The sequence below is a fragment of the Triturus cristatus genome, chromosome 2_1 (assembly GCF_964204655.1).
Source record: "Triturus cristatus chromosome 2_1, aTriCri1.1, whole genome shotgun sequence".
Classification (NCBI taxonomy): domain Eukaryota; kingdom Metazoa; phylum Chordata; class Amphibia; order Caudata; family Salamandridae; genus Triturus; species Triturus cristatus.
In genome coordinates, this window is record NC_140581.1 from 470,837,909 (window position 1) to 470,854,870 (window position 16,962).

At 43.8% G+C, this 16,962-nt stretch overlaps 1 protein-coding gene across 2 annotated transcripts in view; it reads left to right on the plus strand.

The window, feature by feature from the left end:
* Positions 1 to 16,962, plus strand: part of CERT1 (ceramide transporter 1) — a 944,792-nt gene that overhangs the window by 759,801 nt on the left and 168,029 nt on the right. For both annotated transcript variants that reach the window (XM_085632300.1, XM_085632301.1), the window contains one exon: positions 6,087 to 6,182. In XM_085632300.1, the coding sequence (XP_085488426.1) occupies positions 6,087 to 6,182 (96 nt within the window). The remainder of the gene's footprint in view (positions 1 to 6,086; positions 6,183 to 16,962) is intronic.

The following is a 16,962-nucleotide window of genomic DNA, read 5'->3' on the forward strand; positions in this document are numbered from 1 at the left end:
TCAGGGTATGGCTGAGGTGTGTGAAAATATGGTGATGCAAGGGAAAATAAACAATTTTTAGACCATTGAACATTAGCATTTACCCATATATTAAATGTATCAAACTGTGGAAATGTTAAGAGATTCACAACTAGAAGAGTGATTCAAGTACAAACTTATACTACTTTTTCAACAAATTGTGTGTGTGTGTGTGAGATATATATATATATATATAAATTGTAGCACTACATATCACACCATGCCTTCCTGAGCGGAATGTGGTTTCCCATAATCAAGGTGTGCTGCTAGCACAGGGTTTGAAAAAGTGACAGTTGTTATGAAGGCTTGCAAATAAATTAATTTGTTAGCCCAATTAAGGTATCACTTATTTGCCTTATATGTTTGGTTAACATCATCCACAGACGCAAACTGTATTTACATGCTTGCACTTGACGTCCCTCACCCCCCCCCTCCTCCCGAAGTATACATGGAGATTGGCTAACACTTTCTGGAATGAAAACCCTGTCAGCTCTAAGGATTAGACTGATGATGAATGATAGGAAAAAAAAATGGGGACTATGGGTGTTGGCTAAATTATTTTTAGTAGTTAATTTCAAAGAACGCAAATTAGCTTTGCAATACATAGGATGTAATGTAGGTTAGTCTTAGTGACTAAAATCGGCAGTTCTTAAACTTTTGACTTCTGTTGGTCCCCACTGAATTACTTCTTGAGTCCTGCGACAACCCTGAGTCCTCATTGAAATACGGGCTCTTCCAGCCTAAGCAATTTCTAGGATTTTAATCTAAAAAAAATATAGAAACCAGTATAGACCAAATAATCTTGTATTGAAATATTTAGTGTTATTCACAATCAAATATAAATGAAATTTTTATTTGCTTAATTATGCTTCTTTCTTTGTATATTCTTTAATAATTTTAATTCATCAATATTTGTTCTTAATTTGTAAAACCGTTGCAGACTCCCTGAGTAGGCCTCACAAACCCTCGGGCCACAATTTGAGAACCAATGACTAAAATGAATACCACATGGTGGCTAATTTGCAGTAGCGTATGTTTTACTCCACAAGTACCATAAAGCTTGACTCAGTAGGTAATCGGATCATGTGGAGTTTAAATGCCACTGTTGAGAAAGGTAGAGCTTGCAAGGCTTTGAATTGGCTGAATACATTTTGTCACTTTACTAAGCATTGCTGATTGTTACTGCACTATCATGGCAAATGTATTCCACTGCAAATAATGTTGATTATAAGTAGATACCCATACATATAATTCATATATTATCATGTTGGACATTTTAACTTTTATGATATTTTTATTTTTACATTCTGGGGAGTAGGCAACTCTTGATGTAAAGATATTTTTTACTTACTGCGCATTGAAATGGTACAGCAGAAGTGGATTGTGAGTGCAGTAAAGTCATATGTATTTTAAGTATCACTTGGAAACCAGATTGAATAGAAATTTAAACAATATTTGTTTAAGAATGAGCGTTTTATTGACCGAACTAAGTAGCAGTTGGATTTTGAGATATTGCCTAGGGAGTAGAATATCTACCCCCCCTGCAGACTTTACCTGAGAAATGTTCCTTGGGATTAAAGAATGTGTTCACCTATTAGTAGGTCAACATCCTGGAGAATGCACAGAACAAATTTGCAATATGATGGCATTAATATACCAGAAGATTCAAACAGAACTACATTAGTAGTAAAGATGGTTGTTTCGGCACTTGTAATAACGCAACTGCTACCTCCCAGTGGGGAGTAGCCTGGCTGTAGCGCACCAATGCACAACAGTAGCGGAAAAGATAAAGCCAAGTCAGGCTGAAAGTGGATCATGGTCATGGATGGTTAAAGTGTGCTACACAGTATTCTATTTATTGACTATGCCAAGTAGAGGAGAACCTGGCCATTTAATCCTGTTTCCCTGTGCAATGAAAACATTAAGATTGGGGGTCCATAAATGTAACTATATGTAGTAAATACATTTGAATGGGTAAAAGAAAAGTTAAATTTTGAACAACAATTAGAGTTATGCATTTGGAAGGCTAATTAGAAAAGATATGCCTTTAGCATAGTAAGAATTCAATAACAACTTTCGAACCTTGTTCATCTCTTTTGATCCAGGCTTGAGAGGTGATGCTATTTTTTATTCCATATTCATATTTTGTTTCATATACATATAATGCAGTGTGTGCTACAGTCATGCAATTCCATATTAATCCTGTAATAGTGAAATATCTGCAATTGTTAACCCCATGACTATTAATATTCTAGAGTTTTATAGAGCATATTTTGCTCCATTTTAGTCTGAAGATTATCTTTTATATGAATGCATTTATTATATTTTAAAACATTACTGAAAATTGTAGTTTGAGCTAACGTCTTTTAAATCTATCTTCTCAATAAAGCAAATTTGCCACTCACAATAGATCTGCATGACGTATCCTGGTTTCTTGCCAAATTCTACCACAGTTATTTGTTGGTGATGCCAGTCTGTTCCGTTTTTCTTTTCTAGTCCTTAAAATAAGACACATAAAAAAATAGAATGAGGAGGTAATTGTAACATTGCAATTGTTGGGTTCTACACATCTTGCTTATATCTGTTTAATAATGCACACCTTGTGCAAGTGACAAAAAAACCTACAAATGTTTATTACACCTATCCCACTTGTCTATCTTACGCCTGTCTAACCACGTTAGTTCTTCAGTGCGCTTGATTGTTTAAAATGTTCATGTCACACATTCATGAGCTAACTTTGCATTTCATGAACCTGAAGTTTTTATAGAAATATTTTTTTATTTTTGTTTAATGAGGTGGGGCAGAGGAGGAATATGGATGGTAATACACAAACGAAACTGGGTATAAGGTAGGTATCTCAATGCACCAATTCATCTAGTTAGGTCAAAAATTATCAATATTTTTCAGGTGCCATGGATCATGAGGTTAGATACCCCTAAACCTCCTTAGGATCAAAAGATCCAGCAATATGTCAACAAAACACTGAGATCCAGCACTCCACAACGTTATTTTGCAATCATGTGATATATCAGTCCATTCAGCAGGTGTGATTTCACAATTGTTTCTTTATTATATTCTTCTTTTCTTTACAAATGTAAAAGACATAAACAGCGTAGCCGACGCGTTTCGTCCAAGCGGACTTCTTCAGGGCAATCACTTAAGTGTAAAGAAGGTTTCAACTTGTTTCCCTCCAGCTTCAAGAAATATAGCTATACCTTCCTCTAGTAGTCCCAGTCAAATACGTTTCCTTATTCTTCGTTTGTTTGTTTTATTTCATTAGTATACAGTTAAAATGATATCCGTATGTAGGAGCAGATTCCCTCCATCTAGAGGTCCCGGCTGTCGGGACCTCTAGATGGAGGGAATCTGCTCCTACATACGGATATCATTTTAACTGTATACTAATGAAATAAATATATTTGAATAACTTAACCTGATCAAACAAACGAAGAATAAGGAAACGTATTTGACTGGGACTACTAGAGGAAGGTATAGCTATATTTCTTGAAGTTGGAGGGAAAAAAGTTGAAACCTTCTTTACATTTAAGTGATTGCCCTGAAGAAGTCCGCTTGGACGAAACGCGTCGGCTACGCTGTTTGTCTTTTACATTTGTAAAGAAAAGAAGAATATAATAAAGAAACAATTGTGAAATCACACCTGCTGAATGGACTGATATATTACATGATTGCAAAATAACGTTGTGGTGTGCTGGATCTCAGTGTTTTGTAGGAATATGGATGGTATCTGATGTATCAGAACTGGTGGTTAAGGTTTAAATTGAGCTTTCTATGAATGCATTCTGTAAAGAGGTTTTTGATTACTTATCACAGCTGAGAAGTTTGTCATATTATGTACCGCCACAGGCAACCATTAAGAGATGCTCGGGCATACCAGAGAGTACAGAAAACAAAAGCCTTCATATTTGAATTCCTTCACCGTGAATGCAAATACATGTGTGCGCAACCAGATGTACCAAGCACTGTTGATCCACAGAAGAAACCTTGATTTTCAGAGCAAAATAGGCTAAAATCTATTCCAGCTGGTTGTTGCTTACAGTCCAAGTTATTTAGAAACCCTACACCAAATGGCCATACATTAACAACCCATTCAGAAGCAAGATAAGACTGTAATAAAGCACCTTTCTGCATACATACCCTTCAATTCCAGTCGAATTGTTATGTTAAGAATTCATACCATGAAGAAAGTCCCCATGCAATGCAAAACTTTTGAGCACGTACCACACTGACACATGGACAGGACTTCATAAGGAAGAAAAAAATCACTGTCTTTAAATAACCTGGCATGCTTAATCATGTGTGCAAGATGCCTTACTGAAGGTTTCTGTAGGAGAGTGCTGCCAGGATATACATGGACAGATACCACTTACTCAGCCTTAAAACCAAAAAGGAAGGATGCAGTGTTCAAGAGTAATTTCAAGAAAGACATTGCAAGGAAGACTCATGACTTTAAATGCATGCAACTGTTCACTAACTCAGAGAGGTGCTTTGAAAAGGATTCATAGTATCATATGTGAGTGAGCCTGCACCATCACTTCTCCACCCCCTTCTTCGCTGAAACACTTGTCAAGCCATATGTCTGAGCTGGACAATTCAGTATTATCTTTCAAATGCATTAATCAAACATGCAATTGGCTTCGCTCCGGCTATAGCGTCCCCAGCCCAGCATGCACTTAACTGTGTTTACCTTTTCAGTCTCTCAAAAGTAGAATCCTCGCTTACGATCTTCCTGCCCACTTGCCTAACCTTACAGAGATACAGGCCTCTTTAAAGACTAATTCTGCCCAGTCTTCTGCAGCTTAAAGAGTCAAAATATTGCAATGTGTCTATCGGTTCTGGCCTTTTCTGAAAACAATAGCCTGACCGGTGTTTGGCTGTGCCGCTGCCTGCTAGCCTTACAGAGTTTTTACATGTTAATGACTCCGACACAGCCTGGCCATTCTTACAAAGACACTGTCTGGACATGTGTCTGACTATATCCCTGCCGTCTTGTGTTCCAGATGCTTCTCTGTAGAACATAATTGGCCCCCAAACTTTCCAGCCAACCACAAGTATTCACATGTGTGGCTGGCTTTGCCGGTCCCACTGGCCTTTTAAAGACATTAGCTGCATATTGGGCTGACTCCTTCGAAGCCATGCGGGCCCTAACCATGCACATTTGTGTAATGTCACTTCACTAAGGGTGTGAGCCATCTGTACCAGTTTTCTGGATTCCCCACTCTGGTAGTTGTGTGATCTATACGCCGGATATACCAGTATTTTAAAGGTTCTGATAAGGTGTGGCTTAACCTCTACCTTGGTGGCCAGTTACAGGCATCCGCATTATATCAACTGTGACCCATAATTATCAGTCTTTCAGAGACTCCAGCTAACCATGTTACTGGTACTGCCCTACCCTTCATGTTCTGATGGATAGGCCTGGCAAGTGACTCTCTAAGGTGAGCTAAGCAAGTTGCTGACACTGACTGGTCCAAGCAGTCATTATCTTGTCTTTTTTCCTCTTGTCGTTTACATGGTTCATTGTTTGGCAGTCATAGTTGTCTTGTTGATTAGCTGGACATTAAGATTCGTGCAAATTGTACATGAAAAATAACATAATGCTGCTTAGTTTGATTCGTTATAAGGTGCAGCATATATGAACTGGAATATATACTCCTTTTGAATTTTTGCATACAGACTCGTTGAGTGTTGGTCCAAAGTGGTAAAGGGGAAGCCTGGCTGGCTGACCTGTCCCCATATACTCCACAGGGGCATCAAAGAAGGTCAGTCGGCATGCTTCACAGTGGAAAGCCTCATTCACATTTTCAGTGGTTTGATCACAAACGCTTACAAATAAATGATTCAGTTAGCCTAATTTAGTTATTGATTTGTTTCGATCTACTGCTAAATGTTTCTTTTCTAACCTGAAATGTGATTGCTGCTGTAGTATTGTGTGCATTGATCAAATGCTTCTGTGTTTGGGAATCCTTGTTGTATTTAATCACAGAATTCAATTGTATGGGTTTGCCATCATCTTCATGTTTTCCTATTTTTTTCTTGTGTTCTTGAAGGTGGAGGAGATGGTAAAAAACCACATGACCTACTCTCTGCAAGATGTGGGTGGTGATGCCAACTGGCAGCTCGTGGTAGAAGAAGGCGAAATGAAGGTAATATATAGACAGACATTGCTACCTCATAGTTAGATGTACGAAGTTCCTCTGATCAGATGTTTCCAGTTGTACAAGTTGTGGCAAAGATTTGTTGCTGATGTTCTATTAATTATAATCCGGAATGCTAGATGTTTAAAAAGAAACATCCTACTTAGGCTTACATTTGTTTGAGGCTGTTGACTGGGAGACCTGTATTCTGTATAATAGTCATTCACTGCCCCCTCATTTCAGAGTGATCTTCAACCGGCAAATTCTATGCTAATCCCTCCCAAGGCAAACCTGGTGCTCTCACCAGTACACTGTCAATTGATGTCATTCTCCAACCACTTAAGAGTATGCCACATGTCCCTCGTCTGTTCCTTTAGATTGTCTTGAAGCCCCAGTTTCACCCTTATCTACATTGCATATTTAACAGATCAGACCTCATGTCGCTTTGAGTAGACCACTCGCTCAAATGAATTGTATATGATGCCTTCTCGCAAGCTAAGCTAGCCGTATAATTTAGACGTGTAAAAAAATACACTGCAACTGCTTCCATTTAAAATCATTAAATATTTCATAAAAGACAATGAAAGGTGGGACTTGAGATTTTACAGCAATGGAATAACCAGTTCTACTTATAACTCAGTGGTGCATCCATGGGATTAACGCGGGCCCCCAGCTAAGCCAATATATTCATGTCTGAATTCAAGCCTTCCTTTTGAACAGTAAGCAGTGGAAAGAACGGTTGCTACGTTACCTTTGATATATAGATGACCTCTTAATATTGTGGAACAGCTCCATAAATAGGTTACAGGACATCATTGCTGACATCCATCCAAAACAAATCTGCATATTCAATGCCCACATCACATTGAAAAGTCTCAAAGCATTTCCAGATGTAGGTGTGCTGGTTCAACTTTATCCACTATGTATCCAGAAAAGCAACTGACAGAAATAATGATCTTCACCTTTGCAGTTTTCATCCAGATTCTATGTTATGTTATATAATTTGTAGAGCGCATGGCTGCCCCAGCAAAGGGGCGTCCCAGCGCTAATTACAGACAGGAAAAGGAAGCCCCGCAAAGCCAATGCCCCAATCAATTAATTAGAAAACAGGTTGGTTTTTATAGCTTCATGGAAAGCTATGTGATCGCAAATGCAGCTAATGTTCTCCGCGAGGGAGTTCCAAAGTTTAGGAGCTAAAGCTCGAAACGAACGTCGTCCTACTCTGACTTTCTTAACCCGCGGTATAACCGCCAGGTATTAATTAAAGGAGCGCAAGAGACTGGATGGCGTGTATAATGTAAAAAGATCTGCAAGACTTTCTGGGGATTGAGAGTAGAAAATCCGGTGAGTAATACAGAGTTTTAAAAAGAACACGCTTTTCCACAGGGAGCCAATGGATTCTATTAATGAACTCTGAAATATGGAAAGTTCTGGGAAGCCCAAACAGTCGTGCTGCCGCATTCTGTATTCTCTGGAGGTGCTGTCTTTGCTCTATTAACTCCCAGATATAGAGCGCTAGCATAGTCCAGCCTAGACAAAATGGTAGCCTGGATGATGACCTGCCGGATTTTGGGCTCAAAAAAGCCCAACAGAGATTTAAGACCTCGGAGAAGTCCAAAACAAACTCCGGCCACAGCCTTTGTTTGTGGCTGGAAGGAAAGGGCCGAACCAGACACCCACATTTTTAACTGTTTGCTTAGGTGAGGGTGGAGAACCAAAAACAGAAGGCCACCATTGCTCACTCCACAGATGTGTGTTTTTTCCCCACCAGCAAGATTTCTGATTTGGTCGTGTTAAGTGGAAGGCAATTTGATGTCATCCAGTTCGCGACCTCTGTTAAATCATCCCGAAACTTAGCAGCATCCAGGTCAGGGTTATTAGACCGAGCGATCACTAACTGCGTGTCATCTGCATAGGAGACAACAGTCAGGCCTCATCTTTTGCCAATGCTGCCAAGGGCCGGATATAAATGTTAGAAAGGATCGGACTCTGGGCAGAGCCCTGTGGCACACCCTGGCGGACACTGTGCGACTGAGAGCAGAAAGGAGGGGCGATCTCTTGAACAGATCTTTCCGAAAGGAATGAGGAAAACCACCCCAGGGCAGTGCCAATGTCCTCCAGGCGCTGCAGAAGAATCTGGTGGGACACAGTGTCACATGTAGCAATTAAGTCAAATAAAATCCAAGCAGAAGTGCCTCCAGAATCCAGAGAGTGCCGCAGATGTTCCGTGACCGCCAAGAAAGTTGACACCGTACTATGACGTGGACAAAAACCATTCTGAGAAGGGTCCAGCATATTGTGGGTGTCAATGTAACTGAAGAGAAGAAAATAGAATTGATATAAGCTTCGGTGATTTTGGCCATCAAAGAGAGGAGGGAAATTGGGCGTAATTTAGAGGGCCGAAATTAGAACAACACCTACACGATTCGCAATTCATGAGATTAAAAATAGTTTCTAAAAATGGTAAAGTCTTTGAAATTGTTTTACAGGAGCAGAAAGATTAGGTTCTGTGCCGGCAGGTAACGTGAAGCTGTTTTAGCAAAAGTGTGGTTGAGTAGCCACACAAGTGAACTTTTAAACAAAATTAAGAAGTCAGTCCAACATAGACTGACTTTTGTGTCTAGATTCTCCACTGTTAGTACATCTATCAAGAAAATAATTACCAAGCTTGGTGAGATATTGCAAACTGAAAATAATTGTAGCAACTTTTTTCCCCCTTAAAATAACCTTGCGTTTGTAGCATGTGTTGGGCCGTAGATACACATGCTTGGCACACTTCTGCCATCTAGTGATGTGGCACAAACTTTGCAAGTTGTTTTTGTTCAAAAAGTCTTCTGTGTCATGATGGGGTATTCTGAATCCTCCTATAGTCAACTGCTCATGGTCATGGTTTGTTTGTCACTGCCGTCGTGTTCGGACGTATTTTTCGGAGCCATGAGCCCGACTCTACCTGTGCTTCAAAAATTGATGCCGAGCCACTGTCAGACACCGAAAACCCCCAATTCTTACCCATGCTAGAGGGCCTGCTCAAGCCCATGATTGACATAGTCTGCAACCTGTCAAATCACGCATCTAAGCGCCTAGGGTTGATTAAAAAAAAATACAAACCCTCACCAACTGACCCAACATCAATAAGGGACACCTCCCCACAGATCCTCTTGTAGTACATACAGCTAGAAAATGAACCAACTCTGGGGCCAGGTGACGCACCTCCCATAGATAAGGAGAGTAAGACATTTGATGCTGCAGGAAAATGAGTTGCAGTACAGGAAGGAAGCTACTTTAGAATCGCCAGCTCAGTGGGACGAGATGCAGTAATTATTACAGAAGGGAACAGAACTAGTTGAGGAAGGCAAGGTCAATCTTTAATGCAACAATCCAGTGTGCATTAGACGTTGCAGACATCAGTGCTAGGGAATTCAATACTAGAATGCTAATCCAATTCCAAGCATGGTTAAGGGTGTTGGGATTTAAGCTTGATGTTCAGCAATATCCCCACAGTATAGCTTTTGACAGATAACACCTCTTTAGCTCTAAAGTGGACAAAATGTTATGAGTTCTTTTTAAAAAAGACAGACATGGCCAAAGCCATGGGAGTCTTACAAAAATCAGCAAAACACACAAGATGATAGACATTGGCAAAACATTCACCCCCAGTCACAGATCTGGGTTTAATCCATCTTTATTTTGCTCACCATGCCACCCCAGTTCAGACATGGCCATATGCAATTTGTCTTGACCCTGTGCCTCATGGGAACAGTCCAGCCCGAACTGCCAAGCCATGTCTTCCCTGGATCAGAATCAAGCATCCTAGGACCGGTTTTGGGGTTTCACCCCTCTTCAGCCAGGATAGCTGGACTCCAGTGGCATAGTGAGCATGGGACCCACGTCTGGGTATACCCTTCCCACATAGGGCAAACAGCAAAACACACAAGATGATGGACGGAATGTTGCACGTTGGCAAAACATTCACCCCCAGTCACAGATCTGGGTTTAATCCATCGTTATTTTGCTCACCACGCTGAGCCAGTCTGAACTGGAGTGGTGTGGTGAGCAAACTAACAATGGATTAAACCCAGATCTATGACTGGGGGTGAATGTTTTGCCAATGTGCAACATTCCGTCTATCATCTTGTGTGTTTTGCAGTCCTACAAAAATACCAACACAGAGGGTCCTTTCGTAGGGGTCAGTACAGAGGGGCATTCAAAGGAACATCTGCTACAGAAGTAGATACCTTTCAGAAGCAGCAAGGCACCTATCAACCCCAAAATACTAGTCCTATCACAGAGGACAATACAGAGGCAATAATGGGGGTTGAGGTCGTGAATCCAATTTCAATAAGATGTAGCGGTCTGCGTCGACCTCCCCCCCCCCCCCTGCCCCCCTCCCCCCCCTCTTCAATTCACCCGCATGGTAACACTGCAGTAGCGCTACTTCAGCTAGGAGACTTCACGACAGCCATCGACCTCAAAAACACCACATACCAATACACTCAGCCCATCGGCGCTACCTCCAATATAAAGTAAGTGGCCAACATAATCAATTCAAGTTATTAACTTTCAAAATAACTACTGCACCAAGAGTATTTACAAAATGTCTTGCGGTTTCAGCTGCTCATCTCAGAAGGGAGGGGCACACACGTGTTACCCTTTCTAGACAATTGGCTGATCGAAACTGCTAGCAAAGAACATCTGCAGGACACGCAAAATAAATCAACCTTCTGCACAATGTGGGCTTCACGCTCAATGTTCCTGGGGCTACCCTAAACTCCGTCTCAGCAAAGGCTTATAGCAGTCCTGCAAGAGTACAAAAGATCTAGCATATGTTGCCTGTTTCTCAGCCACATCTTCACATCAGTCAAAACCATTATGAGCCTTATAGGTATGATGGCCTCCTGCATTTCAATAGTGCCCAACACACAACTGCACATGCTCTCCCTACAACAGTGTCTATAGTCACAATGGTCACAAGCGGAGGGGCACCTACAAGATCTAGTGTTGACAGGGATGGCGAACCATCCCTCTCTGCAGTGGTGGAACAGCAACAATTTATTGCAGGATCGGGCTTTCAAGGCCCCAGTTGAGCAAGTAGCCATTACAACAGTTGCGTGCTTACATGGTTGGGGAGTGCACACACGATCTCAGTGTGTGGTAAGTGGTCTTTAATGCAAGCTTCTGTACACATCAGTCATCTAGCGCTTTTTGCGATTCAATTGGCTCTCAAAGCTTTTCAACATCTTTAAAACAAGATGGTTCTATTCCACATGGACAATATGATCGCCAGATATTACATACAAAAACAGGGTGGAAAACACTACATACAGCTGTCTAGTCTAGACCAATGCATATGGCAGTGGGCCATACATTAGGACATCCATCTCCTAGAAGAATACCTAACAGGAGTGGACAGCTACTTCACAGATATGCTTAGCAGAATTCAACAGATACACAAGTGGGAAATTGACACAACAGTACTCCACTCATACTTCAACAATTGGGAACCCAAGAGGTAGATCTCTTTACCACACAGCAGAACTTAAAATACCATAGCTTCACCTCCATGTTTCATCACCCTCGGTCCAAGGACAATGCCCAATGGATCCATTGGTCAGGGATATTTGCTTGCGCTTTTCCTCCTCTCCTACTGATTTCTTATGTGGCTCAGAAACTCAGACAAACATCACTCACACTAATCCTAAGAGCCCCAGCATGGGCTTGACAAGCATCGTTCACAAGTCTGCTACAGCTATCAGTTGTGCCACACGAGAGTTTGCTGATCTGCCCATACCTTCTAACTCGGGAGCAGTGCAGGGTCAGACACCCCAACCACAAGCTGCCTGACCTAGCGATTTGGCTCCTGAAATCCTAGAGTTTGGATACCTAAATCTTCCACAAGAATGTATGACCATTCTTAAACAAGCCCGTAGGCCTACTACATGGGCATGCCATGCGGTGAAATGGAAAAGGTTTGTACATTACTGCTTAATAAAACAGATCCAACTGCACTCCCCTACGGTACAAGATCTTATTTGTTACCTACTCCATTTACAAAAGGCAGGCCTAGCCTACACTTCCATTCGGGTACACAGCACTTGCTGCGTGAATGCAAAACTGACAACATATGTCTTTGTTTAAAATTCCAGTCATCAAAACTTCGCTTCAGTGTCCTTTTGGAATCTGAAAAGACGTGTAAGCTAAGTTTTGCTGGCCGCATTTAACCTTGCTGCTTAGCGTAACACATTATGCGCGTTGGTTCATGATTCCACAAATCTTGAACCTCTTCGTGGTTGTTGCCGACATTGACATTCTAAGACTTGAACCAAGATTTCATATCTGGTCTATAGGATGCAAGGTCAGTCGGGACCTTGTCGGGCTTCAACAAGGCGGTTACTATTGCCTCCCTGGTTGCGAGTGGTAATGTGCCCTCTGTAAGTGAAGTGGTATAAAGTTGCAGTAATTTCGGGACTAATGCTGCCGCATAAGTGGAATAGTATTCGATGGGCAGCCCATCTGAGCCCGGGGTCTTATTACGGGCCAGAGCGTTTACAGCCCTACGAATCTCTGCCAAAGTGAGTGGGGCTGCCGATTCCTCAGCCTGTGATTCGGAAATGGTAGGGAGGTCTAAAGCTCCAAGAAAGAGAGCGGTTGTATCTGAGGTGTCGAGGGAAGGAGCCATGTAAAGATTAGTACAAAATTTGTGAAATGTCCTATTTATATCAACTTGGGAAGTTATCAGGGTGCGAGGAGTATCATGGACTGCCAGTATTGGCGTGGGAGACATTTGTGGTTTAATCAGACGTGCCAATAATGTGCTGGCCCTATCTGCTTCCGCGTCTGTGCATAGAGTATAATCGTTTGAGTCAATCGTTCTTAGTCGTTCTAATAGTTTGGCGTATTTTATCCTGGCCTCTTGTAGATCGCCTACAACCTGTGTTTGTCCGGGCAGCTAATTCCAATGACTGTAATTTATCCTTCAAATCCGTTATGTCCCTAGATACCTCTCATCTGAGACCCACCAGGGACCCCTTGGAGAATCCCTGCATCGTCACTTTAAAAGCCTCCCGCTCCAGCGATCTAGGCAGTACCCTCATTCTCATCAAAATATGTGGCAATAGCAGTTGCCAATGTAGAACGGAACACTGGATCCTCAAAGTACAAGGGTTGCAATTGCCACGTTGGGATAGGCGTGGGAACACGGCCCCAATTTAATGTCAGTTCTATAGGATTATGGTCACATATGGTTTTACCCAAATAAGTACTCTGTGTGATCGTAAGGGACAAATCTGGAGTACAAAGGAAGTGATCCAAACGGGTGTGTAAGTTGTGCGGGTGGGATTAAAGAGAGTATTCACTCATATTAACGTGTTGTGAGATGCAGCCATTCAAGAGTCCCCACCCCCATGCCCATCAAGTCGTAGAGTGGCAGCTTGAGTGACAGAGGCAGTATTAGGCGGGGGTGGTACCGGTCCAGGTGTACATCAAATACTACATTATAGTATCCTAGTATCCAAGTGTAGGACGCCCAGTCTAAGAGCGCCTGCGACACTCTGGATAGGAAAGCCTCTTGGTCCACATTGGGAACATAGAAGGATCGCAATACAACTTGTGTGCCATCCAGATCACCACGCAGCAGCACGTATCTACCATGCTCAAAAATTCTACGCTAGGTGAGAGAATAGAGAACTGCAACCAAATCGCGCCCCTCCTTCCCCCCCAGAAGGCGGAATACGCCGTTGCATAAAACTGACCCCTCTAATGTCTTTGTAATTTACAAGACTCCGATGGTATTAAATGGGTCTCCTGGAGGTAGACTATTTTGGCTTTACCGTGATGTAACCGTGCAGCTATTCTAAGACGTTTGTGAATTGCCCCATCCCCCAAACGTTCCAGGAAATAACAGTGTAAGTTTTAACCACCGACATCATTTTAAAAAGACATAACGGCAGGTGCATTCCCATCCCATCCCCCGCCCCCCCAAGCCACCAACCCCCAGACTGCAATCGGACAGTGCAGCAACAATCTAATCAAAACAACCTTAACCCAATACTGGGACCAACGATCCAACTTCGCTCGACCAAACTTTGCTATAAAACGTAACATGATCTATTGTAAACAACTGCTTTCGCTTGTGGGGTATGCTGCGTACTTAGTTTGTTGCATTTGTATCTAGTGGATCTGCCCAGGACTATCCGGTCCACGGGACTCATCCAAGCATTATTTACGCACTTCTCCAATACTATACACATATTATAGTAAAACATGTAATGGCTAGGGACTGATTAACATCATTCACAGACTGATTATTAAGTATACACATAACATCAAAGTGACATAGGAGAATCCCCTTAATGTGTACATCACGGAGTTAACCCAATGGATCATTACTTAGTTGTGTGGTTTCTGAAGGGAACAGTGCCACACTCCCTCCGGAGTCCGAGTCAGTGTTCACCTCCTCAGAGGGACTGGTGCTGATAGGTGGACAGAGAGAACAAAAGGCCGTGGCAGATCGGAGGGCCTCCTGCCTACCCGCCCTAATCAGCTGTCGAGGTGGTGTACTGGACCCCGTGCGCTGTGCCATAAGACCCTACCGACTCCTCCGAGGGCCCTGCTGAGATTTCTGCTGTGTAGACTCCGTGCGTTTGGCTCACATTGTGTCCGGGAAGTGCCTGTCCAGCCAGTCCCATGCAGCATCCGGCATATCAAAAAATAACGAACGCTCATTTTGAATTACCTTCAGCTTTGCTCCGAAAAGCAATGCGAACGTGAGGCCTGCCGCACCGACCCTAGCCTTGACCTCCATAAACGAGAAGCGATTACGTTGGACCGCCAGCGTATAGTTTGGGACTATGGAGATTCTGGCTTTGTCAGTCCTGCAGTGGACCATTCTCCCTTGCAGCTTGTAGCACATGGTCTTGATCCCTATAATTCAAGATCCTGGCCAATATCGGTCGGGGAGTCTCTCCAGGAAGAGGGCAATAAGTGGGAACTCGGTGAGCTCTTTGAACAGTAAGGTGCACGGACAGGCCTGTAGGGGCTACACTGGATTTCAGCCACGCTTCCACATGAAGCGTCGGGTTTGGGGCCCTCTGTGCCCTCCAGGACTCCCATGATACGGAGATTATTGCGCCGAGCCCGTCCTTCATCATCCGCTCGGGCCTGTAAGGATTCGACTTGATGGCGCAGGTGTTTCAACTGCTCGTCATGGTCTTTCAACTGAGGCACCACTGTGTCAAGCGTTTTCTCCGTGGACTTAACTTTCTCAGCTAGTTTCCTGTGGTAGTCTTTGAGTAGATTGAGTTCCACTAAAATCGTGCCCAACTGGTTTTCGAGTTCAGATCTAGAATTGCTCATTTCTTGTAGGATCGTGTCCAGTTTATCAAATGGGGGAGAAGACGTGACCCCATCGTCCGTCTGCCGAGAGCACACAGATTAGGTCTCTGAGGGGGGGAGCGGGACCCAGCCCTGCTAGATCTTGATGTTGTTCTGCTCTTCCCTCTACCCATAATGGTGACTGGACCAGGTGCATGACTCTCCTGGCAGGGCCGCAACAGGTTCCCTTCCAAGCTCTAGAACAAGCAGTCTCTCAATAGCTGCCCCAGTGCGACTCAGTCTGTCATAGGGATCCGTCGTCCGTAAACGCCGTCTCTGGATAATCTCGCCAGAATCCGGGATGACACTCTGGGGTACACACTTTAGCAACAGTCCCACACTGCGCAGCCACCTCTGGAAAGGGCAATGTCCCAGCTGCTGTGACACCAAGGCGCAGGCCTGCCCCTTAATCAAACCCTACGTAGACTAGAGCCTGGTCAACGAACACCCCGCAGCTTCCTTCCAGACCAGGCCAGCAATCACACAGTCGGTGTTCACTTACTGCGTGTCAGGAGGTGTCCAATCGGGTTGCAATGGGAGTACAGGTGATTAGTCTGCATCTGTGCCCAGCGAGAGGACCAGCGCCATAGGAAAGGGAGGGCAAAGCAATCTGGATCCAAACCCCAGCACCGCAGTCTCGGGCCCCAATGGTGTTATGGCCTAAGCACAGGGACCAATGAAGTTAATCCAGCAGGGTGCAGCAAATCCATGCAGGGTCGCGGGATCCCCCGGGGAGCCGCTTCTTGAGTATCCTGCAGAGGGGGAAAAGGGAAAGAGCGACGCTTCCCCAGTCGTTCCAGAAATCTCCCACCACCGCCAAAGAAGGGGGGAGGTCGCTGTGTGCTCGTCAGCGCCACTGGGGTAAACACCAGCAGTTGTCACGGACCTCGGCGGGCAGGTACAGATCTCCACCAGCCCCCTGGGCCGCCTCAGCTCTTTCAGGCCCAGATCCAGGCCCTCGCATGCAGCTGCACGCCACCTCCGATTGCTGCAGTCTCAGACAGCTTGCAGGAGAGCTCCAGGCGTCCAAGGCCACACCCACTTCACAGGCCCGCCACGTCTCTGAGATCGTCTGTGTGCTGGATTGAGGGCTGCAATCCGCCACGGCCCCTGGCAGTATTGTTTTCAGAGCCCTCCGACTTGTGGGTTGCCACGATGTCACCATCAGCCGAGTGTGAAGGGCGAACGGATATTTGGGCCGATTAAGAGCCCCGGGCCCGGAGCTCGTCGCCTATGCGACCACCATCATGGGCTGCAAACCACGCCCCTTTTATTGAAGGAACATAAGAGTTATTACGCCCCATTCCACCAGCACCAGTCTGAGAATCTCAATATAGTCTTCACCACACTTCTGGAAACTCCCTTCGAACCATTACATTCATGTGATCTACAGTTTCTCCCATGGAGATTGGCCTTTTTA